Genomic DNA, 23,906 nt, shown 5'->3' with positions numbered 1-23,906 from the left:
GCTGATCTGGCAGAACTGCCCCATCCCAGTTCTCTTCTTCTCGGCTGGCACCCTCACAGAGCCAGCCTCTGGGTAAGAAACTAATTACTTGGACTCCTGCTTCAGTTTGACCTCCTAAGGGAAATAGGCCTGCAGAAGTAACCAGCCAGGCATAGCAGAGCGCGGAGCAGGGCCCAGCAATCCCTTCCAAAACGGAAAAGGCTCCTGCAGATAAACCAGGGCACGTGTGTTCCCACCTCATGCACAGCTCAGAAAGGCTGGGCTTTAAATAGACAACAGCCCTTAAAACTGTTCGGGGTAGGTTGCATTAAGAGTAAGGGAGGGTTGAAAGGCAGGGAAGAAAATACCCTCCCAGCAGCCTTCCTTCCTTGCTTCCTGCATGGCTCACCCCTTTCCCAGCAAGCTCTGGGGGCACTATGTCTCCGGGGTTCCTGACGGGCTGGGGAATATCAGAGGAAACAAGCCCTCTGGAGGAAAAGGGAGGCTCCTCTGCGTTTCCCTTTCCTGCAGGCCTGGCCTGGTTTTTTTCATGATGTCATCCATTCATCATTGTGAGCTGATTGGCGGTCCCAGGCCTTGGGCAGCTGCCCAAGGCCAGGAGGGAAGAGAGAGATACCAGGACAAACTTGCAGCAGGCCCCTGAGCATGTGCGGAAATGTTGTCATCAGTTCCACAGAGAAAGACTCGGTGGAAATCAAAGAAGACAGTAAAAGTCACAAGATCTTTTCCAACCTTCCCTTCCCTGAATGCCTGGGAAGAAGTCAGGGGCCTCTTGCCCGTGGATGGGGAGCCGAACCCTGGAGTGGGCCTGGGTGTGGAGGAGGGACTGCTTTGCCAGATGCTTCATTCTCCGGAATTCAACCTATTTCCTGACTCAGTGGTGTTTGAAAGCAACTTTGTCCAGGTACTCTTGGGTCGCTCAGAATGGCACTCCTTGATTCTTCTAAACCTGTTCCCAAGATGTGACCTGGAGAGTCTGTCTGGGGAACTGGAGTGGAGTGAGAACTGAGGCGAGGAGAAGTCAGTGGGCCTGGAATGCATCTGACCCTGACTTTGCAGAGCCCCAGACAGGGCTTCGTCTGCAGACACTTGTCATCGTGGGGACACAGGTCAAGTGTTCTCTGCTCTGAGTAGAGGACCTGGTATCCGAACTCCTGAATGTGCTTCCTTCTCCAGGCTGTCAGCCCAAAGAAGTGAACACAGAGGCAGTGATATGGGCTGCCCACAGAAATGCTGACTGGTGGAAGAACAGGAGCCGGGTGCCCAGAGGGACCAGGGTTCAGAGTCTCTGCTTTCTCCTCAGGAGGTGTCATTGTGCGAGTGACCTGTGTGCCCCGAATCCCAGTGTCCTCTATTATAAAAAGGGTTGGACCAACCTGGTCATTACACGCACACAGGAAGCAAAGGCCCAAGTACAACGGGCACTCAGGGCATTTTTTAAAAAGATTTGTTTATTTATTTGAGAGAGAGAGAGAAAGATTGAGTGAGCGTGTCCACTGCACAGAGGGAGGAGCTGAGGGAGAGTGAGAGAGAGAATCTCAAGCAAACTCCCCGCTGAGCACAGAGCCCATGACTGGGGAATGAGGGGCTCCATCCCAGGACCCCAAGATCACGACCTGAATGGAAATCAAGAGTCGGCTGCTTAACCGACTGAGCCCCAGGGCCCCTCCGTGCAGCTTTGTTTCCTTGCCTGTGCTTGCTTTCCTCTGGCCAGGTGGAACCCAGAATAAGCAGACCTCGGGAGCTGCAAGGGACCTCACAGTTCAGGGAAAGTACAGGGGATAATAGGGCCCCTCAAAGAATGGCCTCAGGACAAATTTTTCAGAGAAAAGCCAGGAAGCAGCGTGAGGAGGAGTCACAGAAATGTGACACAAGTCCGGGAACTCTTGGGTTATGGTTCTTGTGGGCAATTGTTAATAGGAGGTGGTGAAATACTCTTTTAACAGTTGTTTAACCAACATAGGTTTAAATAGTGGTTCTCAACAAGCGTTGATTTCGTCCTCCACCGCCAGGGGGCATTTGGCAACCTCTGGAGATATTTCTGTGGTCCCAAGTTGGGGGGGCGGGGGGGGGGGAAGGATTGCTACCAGCATCTAGTGGGTAGAGCCGAGGCTGCCGCTAACCATCCTGCAGGGCATGGGAGAGCCCCCTCCCCCTAACAATTATCCAGTCCCAAATATGAAGAGGGCTGAAGTTGAGAAACCCTCTGCTAGAATACAGACTTGGGCTGCTTCTGCCAAACTCAGGCTGTGCCCGTGGGGCTGCTTTGCAGGTCAGAAAGGGCAGGAACTGGATAGACATCTACAAAGCCTCCAACACCATGGCCCTTGGGGTAACCTCCTCCGTGCCCTGCCTGCCCCTTCCCAATATCCTCCTCATGGCTAGTGTCAAATGGCACCAGGGACAGAGCCAGACGTGGAACAGACCATCCACGGCCCCAAACATCAAGCTGAAGAGGTAAGCAATACAGATGGGAACAGAGGACCAGTAGGGTGAGGGGTGGACCCAAAGCAGAGGCTGCTTTGTGACTCAACTCAAAGTAGGGAGAAACAGAGAAGTCACTGGCAGTGACATTATTTTTTTAGACAACAGTAGCCCAAGACAGAGGGGCACACTAGAAGCATTAAGGCCAAGGTTGGGGGGGGGGCGCAAAGGGAAGTGTTATGCGGTCAGCAGCGAGAAGCCAGTCAACATGCCCACTTTCCTTCCTGCTGCTCTCACCCCACTGAGTCCATAGGAAATCTCCCTGCCTTGGGCCGAGGGGCGAGGAAGCAGTGAGGTCCAGCAAATGGAGCACTGATTGTGAGACACGGGGTCTAGTCTTTGGTATCCAAATGACTCAAATAATTGGTGAGTCTCGAGCTATTTGCCGCACCTCAGTTTTCCTACTGGGAAAATGAGTGGAAGTAAGTCTCACTTAGAACTGTAACAGGGACCTCAGACTCCTCTGGGATGGAACAGCCCTTTTGGATGTTTGAACCTCTTCAAGTAATCTGTAGGATATCTCAGGAATCTCTAGAGATTCCCGGGAATCCATGCCGGCTCGGTGATAAACGTCGCCTCTATGTTCTGGATATACCTGTAGAAAGTGCAGTCCGGTTCCTTGAGCTTTAGCCCCTTTGGCAAGAGTAGTGAGAGCACTGGGGTCCACGAACAGACAAGCTGGCCAATGCCACTCTGTGGCAGAGAAGGAAACTGAAACCCCCTATGACCTCAGCCACCTTACTCCTCTCAAGCAGGATCCCAGGGAACAGCAGCATGGGAGTCAGGGCAGATTTCAGGGCAACACCCCAGACCTACCAAATCTGAGTTTTAAGGGATATCTTCAGGTGTCTGCATTGTAAACAAGCTCCCCAGGTGAATCTGGTTTCCCCAAAGTTTGAGCACCACAGTGCTAAGCATTCTCTCTCCTACCCCCAAAAGCCTCAGTCCTGTAGGAGAGACTCCTCATATTAATGAAGATAGGGTTGGATCAGAAGCCATAGGGTTGCCACGGTGTGTCTCCCCTTGTGGCTTCAGGATCCTCCCACTGAAGTTTGTGGAGCTCCAGGTCTGTGACCGGCTCCAACGCATCTTGCGGCTGAGGACAGTCACCGAGAAGATCTACTACCTACGGCTCCACCCTGACCATCCTGAGACTGTCTTCCACTTCTGGATCCGGCTGGTTCAAATTCTGCATAAGGGCCTGTCCATCACCACCAAGGACCCTAGGATTCTTGTCACTCACTGTCTGGTACCCAAGAACAGCTGCAGCCCCTCGGGAGACTCTGACGTAAGTGGGCACCATTGCCACCTCCAGCAAAGGCCAGAGCTGAACTGTGGAGCTTAGGTGAGAGGGTATGTGAGCACCCCGGGAAGGTGATCCCTGCCTTAGGCCTTTGCTAATCCGCTTTCTTGAGGTATAATTTACAACCATAAAACCCAGCCCTTTCCAGTATACAGCTCAGCATTCTCAGTGACTATAGAGTTGGGCAGCCACCCCCACTATCCAGTTTTAGAACACTTCCATCGCCCTAAAAATTCCCCTGTGCCCGTTGGCAGTCATTCAGATGTCCCTGTTTCCTGCCCTAGGCAGCCGTTGATCTGTGTTCAGTCTCTCTACGTTCATATTTCTTAGACATTTCATATAAACGAAATCTACAACATACAATGCTTTTCAGGCTCATCTCTGGCAGAGTCACTCCATATTCCTTTTCATTGCTGACTAGCATCCCTTTGTATAGATATACCACATTTCATTTGTCCATTCACCAGTTGGACATTTGGGTTGTTTCCAGTTTTTGACTGTTATGAATAATGCTGATATGAACACTTGTGTACAAGTTTTTTGCATAGATGTATGTTTCATTTGTCTTGGGTAGATTCCAAGGAATGTAATGGCTGGGTCATAGAGTAAGTTTCGATTTAACTTTTATTTTTAAAATTTTTTAAAGGTTTTATTTATTTACTTGACACAGAGAGAGAGAGAGAGAGCACAAGCAGGGGGAGCAGCAGACGCAGAGGGAGGAGCAGGCCCCCCCTGAGCAGGGAGCCTGATGCGGGACTTGATCCCAGGGGCACCTGGGTGGCGCAGTCGTTAAGCGTCTGCCTTTGGCTCAGGGCGTGATCCCAGGGTCCCGGGATGGAGCCTCACATCAGGCTCCTCCGCTGGGAGCCTGCTTCTTCCTCTCCCTCTCCCCCTGCTTGTGTTCCCTCTCTCGCTGGCTGTCTCTCTCTCTCTCTGTCAAATGAATAAATAAAATCTTAAAAAAAAAAAAAATCTTAAAAAAAAAAAAAAAAGGACTTGATCCCAGGACCCTGGGATCATGACCTGAACCAAAGGCAGATGCTGAACCAACTGAGCCACCCGGGAGCCCCTAGATTTAACTTTTAAAGAAACTGAGAAACTATTTTCCAAAGTGGCTACACCATTTTACATTCCCATCGGCAATGCATGAGGGTTTCAGTTTCTCCATATCTTCACTGAACTTGTGTTTCTGCAATAAAAATTCCACCCGGTCATGGCATATATAATCCTTTCTATATGTTACTGGATTCAGTTTGTTAGCATTTTGTTAAGGAGCTTTGCGTCTATGTTCATTAGTGATATTGGCCTGTAGTTTTCTTCAGAAATCTTTGTGGTATTCTGGCTTTGGTCTTGGAGTAGTAGTACTAGCCTCATTGACTGAAATGGGAAGTGTTCCCTCCTCCTCTGTTTTCTGAGTTTCTGAAGAATTGGTATTACCACGTCTTTAAATGTTTGATAGAATTCACCTGGGCATTTTTGCCCCAGGCCTTAAGATGTGACATCAGACCAATTTGAGCTGTAAAGTAAACTCCATGAAGGCAGGGGGTTTCCCCCATCTTCTTAGCTATTATATCCCTAGTGCCTGGTACATAGCTGACATTCAATAAACAGTGAATGAATGAATGAATGAATGAATGAATGAATGAATGAATGAATTAGTGAATGAATGAATATGAGCTGCATGCACAGTTGGAGTACCTATGGGGGTATCACAGGCAACAGGAAAGGAAACAATTTTACCCAACTGTAAAAAGCAGCTCAATACAGGATTTTTCTTAGGGAGATTAAATTTTTTTAAAGATACTATTTACTTATTTGAGAGAGAGAGAGAGAGATAGCCAGCATGAGGGGCAGAGGGAGAGGGAGAAGCAAACTCCCCACTGAGCAGGGAGACCGACGTGGGGCTCAATCCCAGGACCCTGGGATCATGACCTGAACTGAAGGCAGACACTCAACTGACTAAGCCACCCAGGAGCCCCGAGAAATTAATTTTTTTAAGGATCTATTAAATTCCTACAACAGATATTTGATCCCCCTACATGTATTTTTTTTTTAAGATTTTATTTATTTATTTGACAGCGAGAGACAGTGAGAGAGGGAGCACAAGCAGGGGGAGTTGGAGAGGGAGAAGCAGGCTCCTCGCCAAGCAGGAAGCCCGATGTGGGGCTCCATCCCAGGACGCTGGGATCATGACCAGAGCCGAAGGCAGACCCTTAACGACTGAGCCACCCAGGCGCCCCATCCCCCTACATTTAAATATAAAACCAAGTAGCAGAAGCTTTATTAAACTTTATAGGAATAAGCTATTCAGGAACATATGAAGGTATGTTAATAAGAATAGATTATCTACTAAATTATTTCTCAAGTTTTCAATGACAGTATTATCTTTTAGGCGCTAAGGGATATTTATAACAATACAGGGGCTATAAACAAACAGATATGGGGGCGCCTGGGTGGCATAGCGGTTAAGCATCTGCCTTTGGCTCAGGGCGTGATCCCGGCGTTATGGGATCGAGCCCCACATCAGGCTCCTCCGCTATAAGCCTGCTTCTTCTTCTCCCACTCCCCCTGCTTGTGTCCCCTCTCTTGCTGGCTGTCTCTATCTCTGTCGAATAAATAAATAAAATCTTTTAAAAAAAACCAAAACAGATATGGCCTCAGAATGGCCTCTCTGAGCAGCTGACACGGCAGCCCAGAGGAACAGTTCGAGTTTCAGCATTTTCAGGTCTGGACCGTGATTAGGAAAACGCAGAGACCCTAGGGCCTTAACCACCTGGCTTTGCTTGTTTTTCTCCATCTAGTCAGTACAGAAGAAACTGCAAGCCTCCCAGCCCAGCGAGAGCCTCATGCAGCTGATGGCCAAGGGGGAGAGTGAGGCGCTCTCTCAGATTTTTGCCGACTTGCACCAGCACAACGCGTTCAGGTACATGCCTTAAATCAGGCCAGCCTGACGTCCCTGCTGCAGCCCAGATGGTCTGGCCCATAAGATCCAGAAAGCAAGTCACTTGGAAAAGGTGCAGAGGGGGGAGCATGAAAGGCTGCCACTCAGTCTCCAGGTTTTATGCTCCACTCCGAGCAGCCTCCCCGGTTCCCTTTGCCTTAGCCTCCTCCACGCAGCAAGCACGCTGGGCTTGACTCCAGAGGTGGAATGCTATAAGAAATCAAAAGTAACTCTTCGATAAGAATAAGTTAGTAGCACAGGTGGGAAAGGAAACCTAATTTCTAATCCTGTTCCTAGTTCTTACAGAGAAATAACTATAAAACGTTGTCTACTCATTGAGTTCATTTACCTATTCACCTGGCCTCTGCTCGGACTTCAGGTAGCTTCTGCGATAGCTGTCTAAATGTATAAATGTTCTGGAAAGCTCCATTGTACAGGTCCATCTTCACCATGCCTGAGAAAATGTCCCCGTATGTGCAGATGACTTCGGGTTGACAGGCATTGAGAGCACTTAGACCACAGGGCACCACGACCAGAGCGCAAAGATAATGTGGGAATCGGGGTCCTGGCATTCTTGATTTATGGTTTAAAAGAAAAGGGAGGACAGAAATAAGTTAGTAAGTGTCACCGGAAGAGAAAAAACAGGTGTTAGAAAGAAGAAGGTTTTTGCCACAATAGGGACCAGCAACGCAGACAGAAGAAAGAAAGAAAGAAAGAAAGAAAGAAAGAAAGAAAGAAAGAAAGAAAGAAAGAAAGAAAGAAAGAAAGAAAGGGAGGGAGGGAGGAAGGAAAAGAAAGAAAAAAAAAGAAAAGGAAAAAAGAGGGGCGCCTCGGTGGCACAGTCGTTAAGCGTCTGCCTTCGGCTCAGGGCGTGATCCCGGCATTATGGGATCGAGCCCCACATCAGGCTCCTCTGCTATGAGCCTGCTTCTTCCTCTCCCACTCCCCCTGCTTGTGTTCCCTCTCTTGCTGGCTGCCTCTATCTCTGTCAAATAAATAAATAAAATCTTTAAAAAAAAAAAAAAAAGGAAAGGAAAAGAAGAAAGGCTTTTCCCCAGTGCTGGTATTAAACCAGTAGAGTTGGAGGGGGCGATCTCTTAATAGTGGTTCAGAGCTCACACAGCCCTGGGCCCACGTCACTGTTCTGACCATAAGCCCTTGGGCACATTGCTTCACTTTTCTAGTCATAAGTGTTCAGATCTGCAAAATGGAAGTCATGGTAATGCCAACCTCATCCAGATATTGTAAGATTAAATGAGCTCATACACATTAGTACTTGGCATGCTCCTCGGCGGATTTAGAGGCAGACGTAAGGAAATCCTCAACAAATATTAACTTGTATTATTAATTCAAACGTGAGCTGGAAGTAGAAAAGTATTCACACAAGAAAAATACTTGTTAGTTGCCCATTGCCTAAGAGTTTACACTGGAGGTTGTCACTCCGTGTGTGTGTGTGTGTGTGTGTGTGTGTGTGTGTGTATCAGAGATTTGTAGTTAAGAAATTTCTGGGTAAGATGTCACATTGCTGAGCTGGAGACCCCTGGACTCTAATAGAGCAAGAGATATTGAAGCAACTTATTGACCATCTCAAAATCTTAAATCGTGGATTTTTTTTTTTTTATTACTGTTAGAAGGATAGCTTCTGTTTATATTCATGGCCACCATTCAGTCACCTGGCCACGACCAGCTACAAGGGAGCTGGGAAATGCACTCATCATTGTGCATAGCCATGTGCCCAATGCACAATTAGATGCTCTGCCTACGAGGGAGCAGGGAAGAAGGGAGACTGGAGGCCTGTTGGTAATCTCTGGCACAGGCAGCTTTTAATATTTCTGGAGGGTCAGAGGAGACTAAGACCAGAAGGAGAAATAGGCTCTAACCAGATGCAGGGTGAAGAAAGCTGTAAAGGTTGAGGGAACAAATGAGGTTTCATCCTGAGGAAGAGACTTGGTGAGTTTAGAAAAAGGGAGGGAAGGCCAGTGGGGAAATGGTGGTGTTGGGAGGACGGAAGGAGAAGTGGGCAGGGCTGAGCCAGGGCCTGGGGAGCCACGGGAATGAATTAAGACGTTAGCGGAGTGCGAGCCTTAGCCTCATTTTACACTGGGAAGTGACGTGATCCAATCTACATTCTGGAAAGGTCAGGCTGGCTGTTTCGGTGACAGTTGATTTGAAGGGAGGGAGCCTAGGTGTGGAGAGGCCAGCCAGTAGGCTGGGGCAACCTAATCTGGGCTGTCATGTCCCAAATGGATCAGAGGGCTGTGAGAAATAGGGAGAAATGAATTGTTGCTTCACTGTTGTCTCAGTAATTGCTTGGTACAGACATTTGGTTTCTTCTCTTTAATTTCCCAGAACGAAGCCCTGAGTGATGGTTTCTCTCCTCATTCAGGCAGGTTCTAGTCTGGTTGCAATTATATCAGTTTTCGCACAGTGGCAACAACAAGCAACTTACAGCAAATAAAATAAAAGGCTGAGACAAAGGACCAAACAGATGGAGTCACACCCACTCTTCCTCAGCAAAAGCAGCAGCATGGGCTCTGCTCCCCCCGCCCCAGTTTCTCTTCTGGTGCTTTAATATGCGGCACGCCCACCCAGTGTAGCCACAGCTGGCCTTTTTCATATTTATATCTGCCTCTAAAGCTTTTGCATCAAGAAAAATATAACTAGAAACAAGATTTGAAATGAGAATTTCATGCTCTGTTCTTTTCCTTTTGACCTTCATTTCCTTGATCCTGAAATGGCTGGAGTTCCAGGAGCAGCAAAAAGACACAGACCAAAAGGGGCAGCTCAGGTAATGGAGGGCACGGGCACCCACGTCTTGGAGAACTTTCTGCCGCACAGATGTAGGAATACGTCCCCCTCCAGCTCCCCATGCCAGCTTTCCCGTATCTGTGTTGTCCTTCCATACCTCAGTTTGAGTTTCTCTAGGCTCTTGGCCACCATACTCAAGTTGGCAAGTCTTGCCGATTTCTTTCTTTGAAATGTTTCTGATATTCTTCAGTTCTACTCCCACAGATTCTTCCCTAATCCACCTTATCACCGCATGCCTGGCCGGCTACAGTAGTCTTCCACTAGTTCATTCATTCATTTACTCTTTCCAGAACATGCCGTGAGCACTCGGTAAGTGCCCAACACACTCGAAGGCTTTGGAGTCACAATGAAGAAGGACACACTACCCCCTCGAGAGGGTTTATCATTTGGTAGAGTCAGATGGGGAGATCCTAAAATCGCAAAATCTCTTTTTCTAGGCAACGTTCACAGCTCATGCCTGGGGTACCTCAGGAGCACAAACACAGGGGTCCCTCACGCCCCCCAGGAGGCTGTTCGGGAAGGCCCGGGGTCTGAGCTGAGTATCTCTGTTGTCCTTCCATACCTCAGTTTGAGTTTCTCTAGGCTCTTGGCCACCACACTCAAGTTAGCAGGGTACTCCGATTTCTCAACAAAAGCCAAAAATCTGGATTTTTATGTGACGTACACCCTGCCACATAAAAACTAAAACATAGTCTCGGCTGATACTCAGTGGGCAAACAAAACATACCCGCGGGCCAAATTCAGCCTAGAGGCTGCCAGGTCATTCAGCCCCTGTTCTAAATGGTGAGTAGAGCTGAGCCTGGCCCATGTTTTCCCAAGCCTGAGAATGCTTTCTCATGTCACGTGACCGATAAGACAGTGATGAGGCATTCATGTTTTCACACATACATTCAATCACACACATACTCAGAACATACCCCATGAGATTATGGTTGAAGGAGACAGAAAGAATAAGTCACACTAATTTCTAGGACTTGAGAAAACAGCTGGAATTTCAGAGTCACAAGGTACGTGGTGTCATGGGAACCACCACGCCCAAGCTGTCCTGAGGCTGATGTCAATGAATGTCCTCAGGACCCTTCACTTTCCTTGGAACTGAAGGAACCGTTTTTTCCTCTTCCGTCCATTGAGTGTACCCTTTGAGTTTGGAAGGACAGTTATACCCCAGCCTCTGGGAACTTCTGGATGAAAAGGAAGAGAGAGCGACTTTTGGAAAAACCAGTGTCCCAAGGCTTACCTGTGTGGCTGAACCTTTCAGCTCCCCCACCAGTGGGTAGCGTGGCCTATCACAGTGCTTTCCAAACCATAATGTGCAAGCAGTCCCCTGCGGATCTTGTTAAAATGGAGATTTTGAGTCCGTTGGTCTGGATACATCCAAGATTGTGCGTTTCTAACATGCTCCCAGGTAATGCCAAAGCTGTTGGGCTGCAAGCCACCTTTTGAGTAGCTGAAGCCAAATGGACCAAGAACAGACCCTGGCTTAAGGCCATCTGGGTTCTAGGCCATGGCCAGTTCAGCTAGCTGAATTTGCTCGGGAAATTCACTCAGTGATCCTCTCCAAGTCATGCTGGTTCTCTCCTTTTACTGGCACTGCAAACGTTATAATAGTTCAAACGTTATAATGGTTAAAACATGGGCTCTATTGCCCAACTGCCTGGCTTTGAATTCTGGCTCTGACTCCTCATTAGGTGACCACGGGTAAGTGACTTAACCTCGCTGGGCCTCAGAATCCTAGTAAAATGGGGACTACAGCAGCACGGACCTCTCAGGCTCCTTGTGAGGATTAAAAGAGCATTAAGGCATGTGATTGTTTGGAACCATGCCTGGCTCACAGTAAGCACCCACAGTGTTGGCCATGACCTGTGAGACCGCTCTGTGAATTAAAGTTACAAACAAATGCATTCCCTTTCTGCCCTAGAGAAGGATACTCGCAGCGAAGACGGCATCCCTTGCACCCGCGACCTCAGTTGGAGAGATTCGCTCACTTACGGAGAGTGGGAAAGAGAGAACCCTTCTGGGCCGCAGCCCCTTTCACTCCTCAGCACCCTGGCAGCCTCCACTGGGCCACAGCTGGCTCCACTCATATAGGTACTGTGATGGGAATAATCTGACCGCCTTCATGGGACAGCCCTGGCGTTCAGTCTCAGGCCTGGGTTCAGATCCTAGGGTCCTGGGGGTGATTCCAGGAGGCTGTGGGTGGGAGTGGGGGGTGCCAGCCAAGGCCACCTAAATTCTCTTTGTTCCCGCCCTATTCTTCTCTACCTCCAACTGGGTTGAGTGAAACCCTAAATGTGGCAGCTCCAGAGCCGCTAGAGGCGTCTGGGAGTTCTTGCCAGTGGCCCTAAAGGGATAGAGACCCAGACAACACTGTTTTGGCTAGACCTGCTTTCTCCCTGCCGTGTGGGAGGGTCTGCCACCTCCGCTGAGTGCCTCTGGACTCTTTGAGGGAGTGGGAAGCTGGCTCTCCCTTTGCCTTTCCAGAGCTCTTGGGGAGCCCCGACCTTCTGTTGCAAAGAGTGAAAATGGACTAGGCCAGAAAGTGTGGGGTGGGGGTGATACTTTTTTGGAGCCCAGCCCTTATCTTTCCATGTGCCAAAGGCTCATCCACACATCTATATATTCATTTGGCAAATATGCATTAAGTACTTCCTATGTGCCTCTGTCTGACCAGAGAGAGATCCCTAAAGAAGGTTGGAGTGGTTTGTGTATTCTCGTCAAATAATGTTAATAAACCACTACCTCTTACAAGATACCTGTTATTAATAGTTGACAATTTAAAAATTACCTTAAGAATCTATGTGTCCACAGAAAAGCTTTTTAGGCAAGCTATATCTCATTGGACACTTTTCTCTCCTACGCTAACAGGAAATTCTGTTTGAACCACCCTTTTGCGCTGGGGACAATCTATGCAACCCTCACCAACGCCACTCTGCAGCATTCAGCTTTCTGAGGGACTTAGTCTGGATGTGGGGGAGGAGAAATCTACAACTAAGGAAAAAATAGAATCATCTCATGCTGATAGCATAGCCTTTCCTTGGAGAACCATTTGGGAGCATGGCTCTGGGTAAGAAGCATTATTCCACCATCATCACTCCACTACGTAAACTCCAGGTCCGCACCACCACCCATCACACCTTGCCTCCGTTACCACCACCAGGGCGGGCACAAGAAGATGTACTCTCAGAAGGGCCACAGCCAAGAGATGGAGAGAAGGAAGGAAAGGGAAGCAGGACCAGCGGAGAGGTGGAAGAGAGCAAAATGGCGGTGAAGAGGAGGTGGAGGGAGGAAATCAGAAGAGGAGAGATCTCACAGAGAGGTGGTAACAGAAGAAAAGAGAAGGGACCTGAATGAGAAGCTGAAGAGGACAAGAGAAGAAATACACCACTGAGAAATGCCTCACGAAGCTTCTATTTATCTAATTTAAAACTTGAAAGTAAGGCCATATACCCAAACAAATGTGTTTTCTTCTCTGTGCCAGTGATTCTGGTGAACTATGAGGGGCCGGAAACTAATTCCAGCCAAGGGTCTCTCCTGAAGTTTCCTTTTTTGCCAGTTTTTGTTGTAGTTGTTGTTGTTGTTGTTGTTGTTGTTGTTGTTGTTGTTGTTGCTAGTCCCTCTTTTGATTCAAGCTTTGCACCTTCTTCCTTAGCACATTGCCTAACTTGGACTTGCTAGCCTGGCCCTGGTGTTTCAAATGAAGGTTTGGGTGAGAGGCTGCAGAAAGATTCCTGCAGGGGGCAGTGTTAAGACAAGGTGTGTGAGGTAGGGGGCCTTTCTCTTTTGTGGTCCAACTTTCTAAGTTGGCTGTTGTCTCAGTCCTATGGACACTGGCTCAATTTCTTTGGGCTATGACACCCCCTTTAAATGTTGACACGCCTTGTTAGTGCTTACGAAACCAATGACTCCACAGAGAGCAGGCACAGCCTCAAAACATAGGTATGTCAGAGGTTCCAGGCTCAAAGTAAAGATAAAATCAGAGGTTCACGGATTATAGATCAAGGCACTCACCAAGGAGTGTCTATCACATGGCTCGTGGACTGGCCACTTTGTTTAAAATGCACAGTATTTCACATTCAGTAGAAAAAATAGACTGAGTATTTCAACCAACTTTCCAATTGGAAAGCTTTTTTAGATGTCTTGCTCTGATTTAAGATATCCTACGAGGGTCTTTGCCTTCACTGGAGCAATTGAAAGGGTTGGAGGACTAAAAAGTAAGCTCCTGGATCACCATCACTCTTTCTGAGGATAAGTTTTGTCCTAATTGTTGGTGATTTCAATATCCACCTAAATGATCCTTTCCATGCCCTGTTCGCTGTTCCTTGAACTGCCGCAGCCCAGTAATCCTGCCCACTACCCTCATCAGCCAGTGACTCCTGTGATTTTATCCTAGAGTTTGTCGTTAATAACTGCACCCCACCCCATTACTCACACTCTCCAGCTCTACCACCGCCTGTCTTTCCCCGAGTCCAGTAATCCTTCGACCCACTAATCCCACAATCTATTGCTTCTTCTGGGTTTTCACTGTCCCTCACTCTCCTCACGTCCTCATTTCTTCCCCTTCAGCCTAGATTCCACGATCAGTCATTATTATTACCATTCCCTTGCACGCACCCTCAACACCTTTGTGACTCTTCCACTTGAATCTGTTTGCTTGGCTAAGTTCAACTCTCCACCAACTCCATGCCTACATCATGCTGCTAAACTTGCCTGGAGAAAACCATGTGCTATACTAACCAGTATTACCTCAAAGTCATAATCTCGAGTCTCAGGAGGGTCCTCAATGTTGCCTGGAGATCATACTGTGCTCCCCTCATCTGTTTTCTCTGCCGAATGGCTAGTTCACACCTTCTCTTGCCTCAAACCCCTCGTGCCCCTTGATGACCCAGCTTCCTTTTTCACTGAGAACATCATAGCAATTGAAAGAGAACTCCAGGGTCTCTCCACCATGTCCACCACCTACCTGGAACCAGACCCATAGATCTAGTTTCTTTCCTTGTTACTATGGAAGAACTGTATCAGTTCAAAGCAAAGTCCAACTCGTCCCCTTTTGTAGAAGATCCCATCCCATCTCTTCTACTCGAGGACATTGCTCCAGTAATTCTCCCTTTTTCCTGCATCAATTTTATCCTCACTCCTAGATCCTTCCCATCAGCAACAAACTGATATTTCTCCTAAACATATTGTTATTTCTTCCATTTAAAAATAGAAGAATAAATAGAAAAGAAGAAATAGAAGAAAAAATAGAAAATAAAACAAAACTTCTCTTGGCCGCGCTACCCCTCTGCTCCAATTTTCTCCACCCCTTCAAAGTAAACTCCTTGAAAGGGTTTCCAATTTCTTGTTTCCCGTTCTCTCCTGAACACTCTGGTAGGTTTTGGCACCCACTACCCACCACACTTGATCTCCACGTTGCTCAAGCCAATGGCTAATCCATCGTCCTGTCACTGTTACCAGCATGTGACGTATGGGACTACTCCTTTCTTCTTGAAATGCTTTCTTCACTTGGCTTCTAGAACACTACAGTCTCCTGGCTCTCCTACTTCACTGACTTTTTTTCTCCGTTTCGTTTGCTGATTTATTCTCATCAACACCTTCTACCACCTCCAAATCAAAACTCATGGCTGCACATCACACATAAACCGATTACTCCCGAATTTATACCTCTAGTCCAGAACACTGTGAACTCCACAGACACATATCCAACTGCCTACTTGATGTTTCTATTTGAATATCTAATAGGCATCTCAACATGTCCAATACTAACCTTTCAATTTGATCCCTCAAGACTTGCTCCTCCCAGGGTCTTCTCTATCCTAGCACATGGCAGCTCCATTTTTCTACTTTCTCAAAACTTTGGAGTCATCCTTGAATCCTCTCTTTCTCTCCACCCCATTTCCAACCCATCAGGAAATCCTTTTAAACTACTTTCAAAATATAGGCGGGATTCGACACTTCTCACTGTTTCCACTGCTACCACCCTGGACCAAGCCATCGTCTTCACCGTCATCACCCGGATTATTGCGAAAGCCGCCTAAATGGGGGCTTGTTTCTCATCTCACCCTCTCCGGTCACACATAACCCTTTTAAAATGTTAGATCACATCACTTTTCCACTCAAAACCTTCCAATGTCTTCCCATCCGTAGTAGTTAAGGTAATGCTAGCTCTGAAAGAGAGAACTCCCCATATATCAGTGGCATAAAATAACCAATAGAAATTCATTTCTCACTCAGAAAAAGTCCTGTTCAGTGAGCAGTTTTTTAGCAAGAACCTGGGCTCCTTCCATCTTGTGATGTGCCATCTGCATTACATGGCTTCTAGGGCTGCCACAGAAAGATCTCGAGAGAGCTTGGAGAATGGCCCATGGCAGGTTTGTAAGGCAAATACTGGAAGTGTTAGACATCATTTCTGCTACTTTTCCTTTGCTCAGAGCTCAGCTACCCATCCACAGTATAGTCTAGCTGTGTCCACAGAAGGAAGAGGAAACCATCTGGTAAACAGCCAGGCTCTTCCATGCCTTCTCAGTCAGAGTAGAAGCGAAAGTCCTTATAATAGCCTAAAGGTCCTACATGGTGTTCCTCTGCTCCTCGCCCGCATCTCTGCTCCCTCCTCTCTGACCTCATTTTCTCTACTCTCCTCAATTACCTCAGTCCAGCCACACTGGCTCCCTGCTGCTTCTCCAACACTCCAAGCATACTTCAGGTCAGGGCCTTTCCTCTTGCTGTTTCCTTTTCCTGGAATGTTCTTCACCCGCTTCAGATGTTCACTTACATGTCATCCTCTTCATGAGCCTTCCCTGGCCACTCTAAGATTGCAACATCACTCTGGATAGTCCCAGCACTCTCTTTTCTCCTTCCCTGCCTTATTTTATTCCTTGGTACCTATCATTACTTCCCATTCTATATGTTTTGCTTTTTTAACTGGACTATTGGCTACATACCAGAATATAAGCACCATGAGAGAGTTTGGTCTGTTTTGTTCATTGGTATATCCCCAATGCCTAGAACAGTGTCTGGCACATGGGAAACAATACATTTCTTTGTGGAGTAAATGTTCAGTAGCATCATATGGGAAGAGTAGGGAATGCTTGAAGAACATCAGCCTTTTGAGGTTGACGTCATGCTTGCCATAAACAGTACTTCAGTACTTCTCTGAGAGACAGAATCCAGGACTCGTGGGCTTTGGGGGCAGCTAAGGTGACACTTCTTATGTGTGTCACCCTTCAAGTTCTCTTCCTCCTCCACCTACTTTCTAACTCCAGGGCTCCCTTGAGGCTTAATGTGGTTTTCTCTCCTCAGAAAGCTTATTTGTTCTCATGGCTCCCTCAGTTGCCTCCTGGCCAATGATCCTTCTAAGTATCTCCTCCAGCCTATTGATTCCTTTTATTTTTATTTTTTTTAAGGTTTTGTTTATTTATTTGAGAAAGAGAGAAAGAATGCATGAGCAGGGGGGAGGGGCAGAGGGAGAGGGACAAGCAGGTTACCCACTGAGCAGGAAGCCCCACGCCGGGCTCCATCCCAGGACCCTGAGATCATAACCTGAGCCGAAGGCAGACACTTAACCGACTGAGCCACCCAGGAACCCCTGTTGGCTCTTCTTAGATATTCTGCCATCATCTTAGACTTTCCATGTCTTGAACTCAACTAATTTCCCTTTTCTTACACCCATTTAGTTCATTCTCCCAGTTTCCTAGGATTAAAACTTTAAATTTTTGAGTGCTCCTTCATTTCATCTAAGCAGTCACTAAGTCCAGGACTTGTTATTTCCACTTTAAAAATTTCTTTTGTATATAAGAATTTTTTCCATTTTCCTTGCTCTGCCTAGGCCAAGCCCTTATCTACAGGGAATCTCAGGGTTGGAGGGCCCCATCTCTTGCAGAGTCCCACTACCTCATCTAGCTTCCTCTAGGACACTTCCAAGTTGGGTGGCTCTCCCACTAGGCCGCAGATCCTTGAGGGCTGAGACCATGTCCTATTCCTTGTGGGTTTACCAGCACCTGGCACAGTGAGTGCTTGACTTCAAGGAGGCATTTCTTAAAAGTTTTTAAAATACTTCCTGATGCAGTCTATTCCATAGTTAATCCCTATTAGGAAATGTTCCTCCTAGAAAGAACCACTTTCCACTTTCAATCTCATTCTATCTCCCACATAGGCACAAGTTTAAAAAACTTGAGAGGACCCACAATTCCCACTGCCTTCAGCTCAGGCTCCTCAGATTAAGACTTTGTATTACTTAGAGAAACTTACATCTGTGCTTTTTCTTCAGCATCCCCCCCCCACCTTTTATACCTCCCTCACCCCCTACCTGGCCTAAGAATTTACCTTCACCTCTCTGTCCCCCACTTGCTCTTGTTTCTGTTACTGCTGTTGTTGAATAGTTGCATTCAGAAATTCCTTAGTCCAGTCTGATTCACACCTTCTTAGGAAGACCCTTCTGGTTAGCACCAAGGGTCACTGTCACTCCTTTGTCTGAATTCCCAAAGCATTGGTTGTCAATCTCTCACTTGAGCGCTTAAAAGTTAACTTGCTTTGTATTTAAAGCTTTCATCAGCATACTACTTGTTTCAATTGGATGTTAAAGTATGAGGCTGTATGTGCTAAGAACATACTAGGTTTAAGTTCCATTTGTGTTGCAAACATACTAGTACTCATTCAGTGTTTGTTTGAATTTCATGACATGAATTTGAATAAGTGAAAAAATTTCCTGTATTCCTCTTAAATCAGGGACATGCAATGGGCTCCACCCATTCAGTTCACTTAACATTATTGAGCATTTACTCTGAGCTGGACCACAAGGCCAGAGCCTTAGATAAAAAGATGAATAAGGCAGGGGCGCCTGGGTGGCTCAGTCAAGGGTCTGCCTTCCGCTAAGGTCATGATCCCAGGGTCCTGGAGTCGAGCCCCGCATCCGGCTCCCTGCTCAGCAGTGAGTCTCTTTCTTCCTCTCCCTCTGCCCCTCTGCCTGCTTGTGCTTCCTCTCTTTCATAAATAAATAAATAAATGAATGAATGAATGAATGAATGAATAAATAAATAAATAAATAAATAAATAAAATCTTAAAAAAAAAAAAAAGAATAAGGCAATCTCTACCCTGGAGCTTAGGCTAGAGGAGGACATATGGATAAAAAGCTTTTTATAGCAAAATTTGGCCAAGTGTATTGAAGACACAAAGTGTTAGGAAGGCAAATAAAAGAGGAATTATGCCTAGTAGGGTCAGGAAAGACTTCAAAAGCTAACCGGGACTGAACCGGGACTTCTACTGGCATTCATAAAGCAGAAAATCAGGAAAACGCACGTAGTCCAGGCAGAGGAGATCACTTGATGAAGACAGACCAAAGAGATGTGAAAGGGCAGGCTGTCAGGAAACACCGAGATGGTGGTGGCCAGAGCACAAGATATGTGGGAGGGACTGGTGGGAGATAAAGCTGAAAGTTACACTGGAGCCAACGAAAGAAGTTGGGATTGTTCAATACAGCTGACGACTGATGCAGTCGAATTAAGTCGGCCCTGTGGGCTTGTGGGCATGAAGTTAACTAGCAGGGGAATCCAAAAAGCCGTGTGGGGGCCGAGTCACGCGCTGTGAACCAGGACGTGGCCGCCACACAGCCGCGCCCACACGCCACCCCGAGTAGGGGGCTGGGGCCCGACATCCCCGCAGGGTCTGGGATCAGGGTTGGGCGGGAATCCGGTCCACGCACTCGGCGTGCTCGCGGGGACGTGGCGCTTTCCAGCCAATCCCGGTTATGCGACTGTAGGGCCAATGGATGTCCGGGAAACCTGCACGTCAGCGGCGAGTTCGTTGATGATTGGTCAAGAGGCCGCCGGCGAGGCGGATGGGGGCGGGGCGTGGAGCTGCTTCCGGTTGGGCGGTGCTTGCGCGCGTGAGCTGAGCCGGCGGGTGAGCGGCGGCCGCGGGAGCTTGGGCCGTGGGTGCTACGAGGAAAGGTAGGTACCGCGGTCCTCAGTCCTGCGGCCTCGTCCTTTTCCTCTTTGTTTCTGTCCATGGCCCTCGCTCCCGACGCAGCATGGGTCCCCTTCGTTCGGGGCCCCTGTTTGTGCTAGCACGAGGCTACGGGCCTTGAGCCTCCTTGCGACCCCGGGGCCCTCAGCGCCCAGTCTGTGTTGAAGGCCGCCGCTCGCCCTCCAGCGCGCGCTGGTAAGGGGCCTGGGTCTCGGCGAACTCCGGCTCCCGGTTTTGCGTTCTGGGGGGTACTGTTTTGTGCCTGGCTTGCCACGTCCTCGGTCCCTGGGCCCCGTCTTTCACCGAGTCCCTCCTGTTTGCCTAGTGAAGGTCGGAGGGCAGTGGGGTAGTGTTATTGTAACAGTTCTCTGCCACCTCCCACTAACCGGCCTACCTGTGTCCTCCAGCCCAGCCCCAAGGCCACATCCCGAGAGTAGGGTGCCTCTGCCAAGAAAGTCGTGTTCGCTGACTTTGAGGGTGTAGAAACAGGGCGAGGGGAGGGGAGAAAGCGGGAAGACAGTGATTTAAAAAAAAAACAACCAACTTTGTATAATTTTAAAGAAAAGCTGAGTGCTTCGAGCATCCATGCTTGGCTGCATACTTCTGTCAGCGACGGGAAACAGTTTTTAAAGCTTTATTAGGTATATGTGTTTAACTTTTTTGTTGCTTTTAGCTGTAGATCTTAGTTCTGATTTTTGGAATGCTGTGTTGAGAAGTAAAGTTAATTCCCAATAGCTGCCCTGATTAAAAGCATAGTTAGGTGGTCGGTAGTTTTGAAAGCAGCTTTTGCACCACGGCAAGTTTCCTTGCTAAAATTGATCTCAATTCCTTGACTGTATAAATTCACAGAGTAATGTCTCTGAGAATTGAATCATGTTCACTTCCTGTAGGCATGTACCATAAGGTCAACGTTAATGAATTGGGAATAAGGTTGCTTCTAATATGATTTTGTAGTTTGGAAGTAGAGAACGTGTAATCTCCGATAAATTATTTTTTGCCCACAAGGCAAATGCTTGTCTGACCTCATTCCATGGATTGAGTCAACCAAGTAGCGATGGCCATCACTGAAGAATCTAAGTATTACCGTACAAATTTACAGTACAAACCTGTAAATTGTATTGTGGGTAGAGGATGAGTTGCCTAGACTAAATCTGTGTTTTACAGTGATTCAGGAGTCTCCAGTAGGATTTTTTTTTTTTTAATTGCAACTAGGAGGACCGTGAACTGATAAAGATGAATTGGATATGGCTGTGCGCTGTTACAGCTTTGAAATCAACTCCTATCGATAACTCTCAATTTAATTGTTTGCTTCCATTCATCCAATGATGTGTCACAAGATGCCTATTGGTGGCATTTTCTATACATTGCCCCAGTACGGGAGATTGGTAATTGATATTAACACAGAGTTTCCATAACGTGGGTGTGCCAGGGGTTTGGAAGGACAGGGTGTAGCCAGGGATAGCCTTTGGAGATGCTAGGCCGTAACATCCTAGATCCTTTGTGAACTCTTAAATATGGGTGTTGCTGATGTTGTAATTTATGTATTAAAGTTAAAACAGCTGAAATAACACTTTGCCTGTTGCTGCCTGATGGCCAGATCCGGTAAGGGGAATTGGGGGTTGGGGAGCAGGCAGGAACTGCACTGCTGCCAAATACTGTCCAATTAATCTGGTAAAATGTATTGGTGTATAAAAAAATGCAAGACATTGTATTAGGGACTGTAGAAAGATACTAATTTATACTAGCTGAGAGTCCTGCCTTTTAAAAATTAGTATCTATAGGGGAGCTAAGGAGACAACTTAAAGTACCCTATGATCATTATCGTGGAGTGGTACAAACAAGTTTTATAAAAGTTGAGAGGAATGGGTACGTATTACTTCCAGATGGAGTAACCATAGTAGATAGGTCTTTTCATCTAGGACTTTAAAATTATTTATAGACATTTGGCTCTGAAGGGAGGTTGAGCCAGAATAACTACCGAATTCCCAAGGACTTTATATGCGTTCAACATGCGCTGCAAAACTGCAGCTAGAAAACAAGGCTCCTGTCCCTACATTTTGCAAAGCATTCGTATGGCAATTAATTGTTAAAGTTTCATCAGCCCCAAAGGAAACTTTTTTCTCCCAGAATTTTTGGAACTTTTTTCTTAATTTTTTTTTTTACTCTGTAGCCGGAAAAATGTTAAGTTTGTATTGAGTCACTTTGGTTATAGAACTAAGGAAGCCTGAATAGTTTGTCATTGTCAAAGCTCTTCTTTAGGCAGATTTTGCAGTTTTTCTATTCTCAGCTGTTGTATAAATGTGTGCTCTCAGTACCACAGATAATTTAATTAGAATGTGTTAATGATCTAATGTAAATTTGCTTTGTCACTAGAGAAACATTGAATAAATGCTTTGTCATTATCATAACTTTTATCAGATCATGAAGCTTGATATTATTCCTTGAATGTGATAATTCGTTGTGGTACTTACACCTTACAACTAAAGTTGTAAGTGAAGATTGTCAGATAACCAGATAGCTTTAATTTCTAGATTTCATAACCTGGGCCTTAGTATACTTAAGCTGCTGTCAGGCTCTCCCCCCTCCCCACAATTGAAGTAGACACTTAGGCAGTGAGATCCTGTTTTTGCTTCATTATAGAGGATTGCCCCTTTTTTTGCTGATAATCCAGCTCAGAGAACTGGAATTTTACCACCACACCCATTTCTCCCACTTGTTAACTTTGAGCAAGGGGTTTTTGGTCAACCAAAATACCTGTGGGATCACTCAGTGCTAGTGTTCTTGAGAGGTTGTATTTAATCCAGACATCTAAATTTCCCTGGAACAATTTAAGTGTTCTGTGACCAATGACTGGGAAGGAAGAGCGGGGAATGGCAAGAATTTAGAGCTTTCAAGGAAATTTTTGAATGAATAAAATAAACTGATTCTTAAGGCTAATCTTTTTTATTGTAAGAAATTCAAGCTTATGCTATTAATCTTTTCTCCTTATAAATTAACTGGAGCAGTTCATGAAAATAATTTTGCAGGAAACCATTATTGGTGAGATACTTCAAAAGGATGATAGTTACTTGGTATCTTTCCTCTTCTGTTTAGTTCGTGTCTCTAACATGGCATTATCCGGTAGAAATATAGTACACGTCACATGAATACATTTTCACCTGAAATTTTAAAACAGATTAAATTAATTTTAATTTAATCCACCAATACATACAAAATGCCATCTTTTCTATGTAAAGTTTAATACTTACGTCACTTACATCTTAATTTACACTAGCCACAGTTCAAGTGCTTAGCTGCATGTGATTCATAGCTATTGTTCTGAATAGTACAGGTCTAGATTTTTTTGTTTTTAAGATTTCATTTATTTATTTGACAGTGAGAGTGGGAACATAAGCAGGGGGAGTGGGAGAGGGAGAATCAGGTTTCCCACTGAGCAGGGAGCCCAATGTGGGGCTTAATCCCAGGACCCAGGGATCATGACCTGAACTAAAGGCAGAAGCCCAATGACTGAGCCACCCAGGTGTCCCTTGGTCTATATTTTCTAAAACGATTTTATTTATTTATTTTATTTGGGGGAGAGTGTACACACTGGAGCCAGGGGAGGGGCAGAGGCAGAGGGAGAGGCAGACTTCCCAGTGATCAGGGAGCCTGACATGGGGCTCAGTCCCAGAACCCCAGGATCATGACCTGAGCTGAAGGCAGACACTTAACTGACTGAACGACCCAGGCGCCCCTGGATTTTTTTTTTTTTTTTTTTAAAGAAAAAATGTTAAATGTTACCCTTGGTGAAGGAGGGACAGAATTTTAGAAAAACTTACAGGTCATTTGAGGAATAGGAGATGGGGAGATGCTTTTTCCACAACCATTGATTTACCTTCTAGATCACCTGATAAGAGTTCATACAGCTAAGTCCTTCATTTATGTTGTCTTGATACCCTTGATGTGTAGCTGTGATGAAGAGGGAAGGAGAAAGAAAAGGGACATTGAGTTTTCCATCATTTGCTTTCAGTTTGGTTGAAAAGATAAAGATGCTTCAGAAATAACTGCACTAATGTAGTTCTTCAGTGTCTTCTGTGAAAAGTTGTTTTGTACTGTTCTCACATCTTCCCCGCATAAAATATCCTTTGTCTTGGGGGATATCCTTTGTTTCTACTTGAACATTTTTGTGTACTGTATGGATTTAGATAAATCTAGTAGTCTTTTAGTGTCTGTATTCATAGAACAAGAGGTCTTTGTGAAGGTTTCTAATAGCCAGGAGTTGGTATATTATATGTGGGCACAAGGAGTGTGTATTTAAAAAAGTTAAAGTGCAGGGTTTTTCATTGCTCACTGCAGATAGATGAAGGTAGGACCATTGGCTTTGTCCATCCCTTGGTCCTTTTGACCTTTAAGTAGTTTCATCAGTGGTAGGT

At 46.3% G+C, this 23,906-nt stretch overlaps 2 protein-coding genes across 3 annotated transcripts in view; both read left to right on the top strand.

Moving 5' to 3' along the window:
- The first annotated feature begins 589 nt into the window (after positions 1 to 589).
- Positions 590 to 18,506, top strand: GARIN1B (golgi associated RAB2 interactor 1B). Its single transcript, XM_045792697.2, has 7 exons — positions 590 to 904; positions 2,273 to 2,457; positions 3,520 to 3,776; positions 6,593 to 6,710; positions 9,473 to 9,516; positions 11,455 to 11,624; positions 12,402 to 18,506. The coding sequence occupies exons 1-6, from the start codon at positions 656 to 658 to the stop codon at positions 11,622 to 11,624; spliced, it is 1,023 nt and encodes a 340-aa protein (XP_045648653.1). The 5' UTR covers positions 590 to 655; the 3' UTR covers positions 12,402 to 18,506.
- An 845-nt stretch (positions 18,507 to 19,351) lies between these two features.
- Positions 19,352 to 23,906, top strand: part of CALU (calumenin) — a 26,776-nt gene continuing 22,221 nt past the window's right edge. For both annotated transcript variants that reach the window (XM_045792695.2, XM_045792694.2), the window contains exon 1: positions 19,352 to 19,478. The gene's annotated coding sequence lies outside the window, so the exon portion shown is untranslated. The remainder of the gene's footprint in view (positions 19,479 to 23,906) is intronic.

The sequence above is a fragment of the Ursus americanus genome, chromosome 3 (genome assembly GCF_024610735.1).
Source record: "Ursus americanus isolate L20-20 chromosome 3, mUrsAme1.1.p, whole genome shotgun sequence".
NCBI lineage: Eukaryota > Metazoa > Chordata > Mammalia > Carnivora > Ursidae > Ursus > Ursus americanus.
This window is presented reverse-complemented; position numbering and strand designations above follow the sequence as displayed.

What these genes read in the sequence shown, in the direction of transcription:
- GARIN1B (XM_045792697.2), top strand. Translation starts at nt 656, where the DNA reads ATGTTGTCATCAGTTCCACAGAGAAAGACTCGGTGGAAATCAAAGAAG. An exon ending in CTCGGGAGACTCTGACGTAA is followed by an intron (nt 3,777 to 6,592) that starts GTGGGCACCATT and finishes CCATCTAGTCAG; the next exon opens with TACAGAAGAAACTGCAAGCC. An exon ending in CACCAGCACAACGCGTTCAG is followed by an intron (nt 6,711 to 9,472) that starts GTACATGCCTTA and finishes AAATGGCTGGAG; the next exon opens with TTCCAGGAGCAGCAAAAAGA.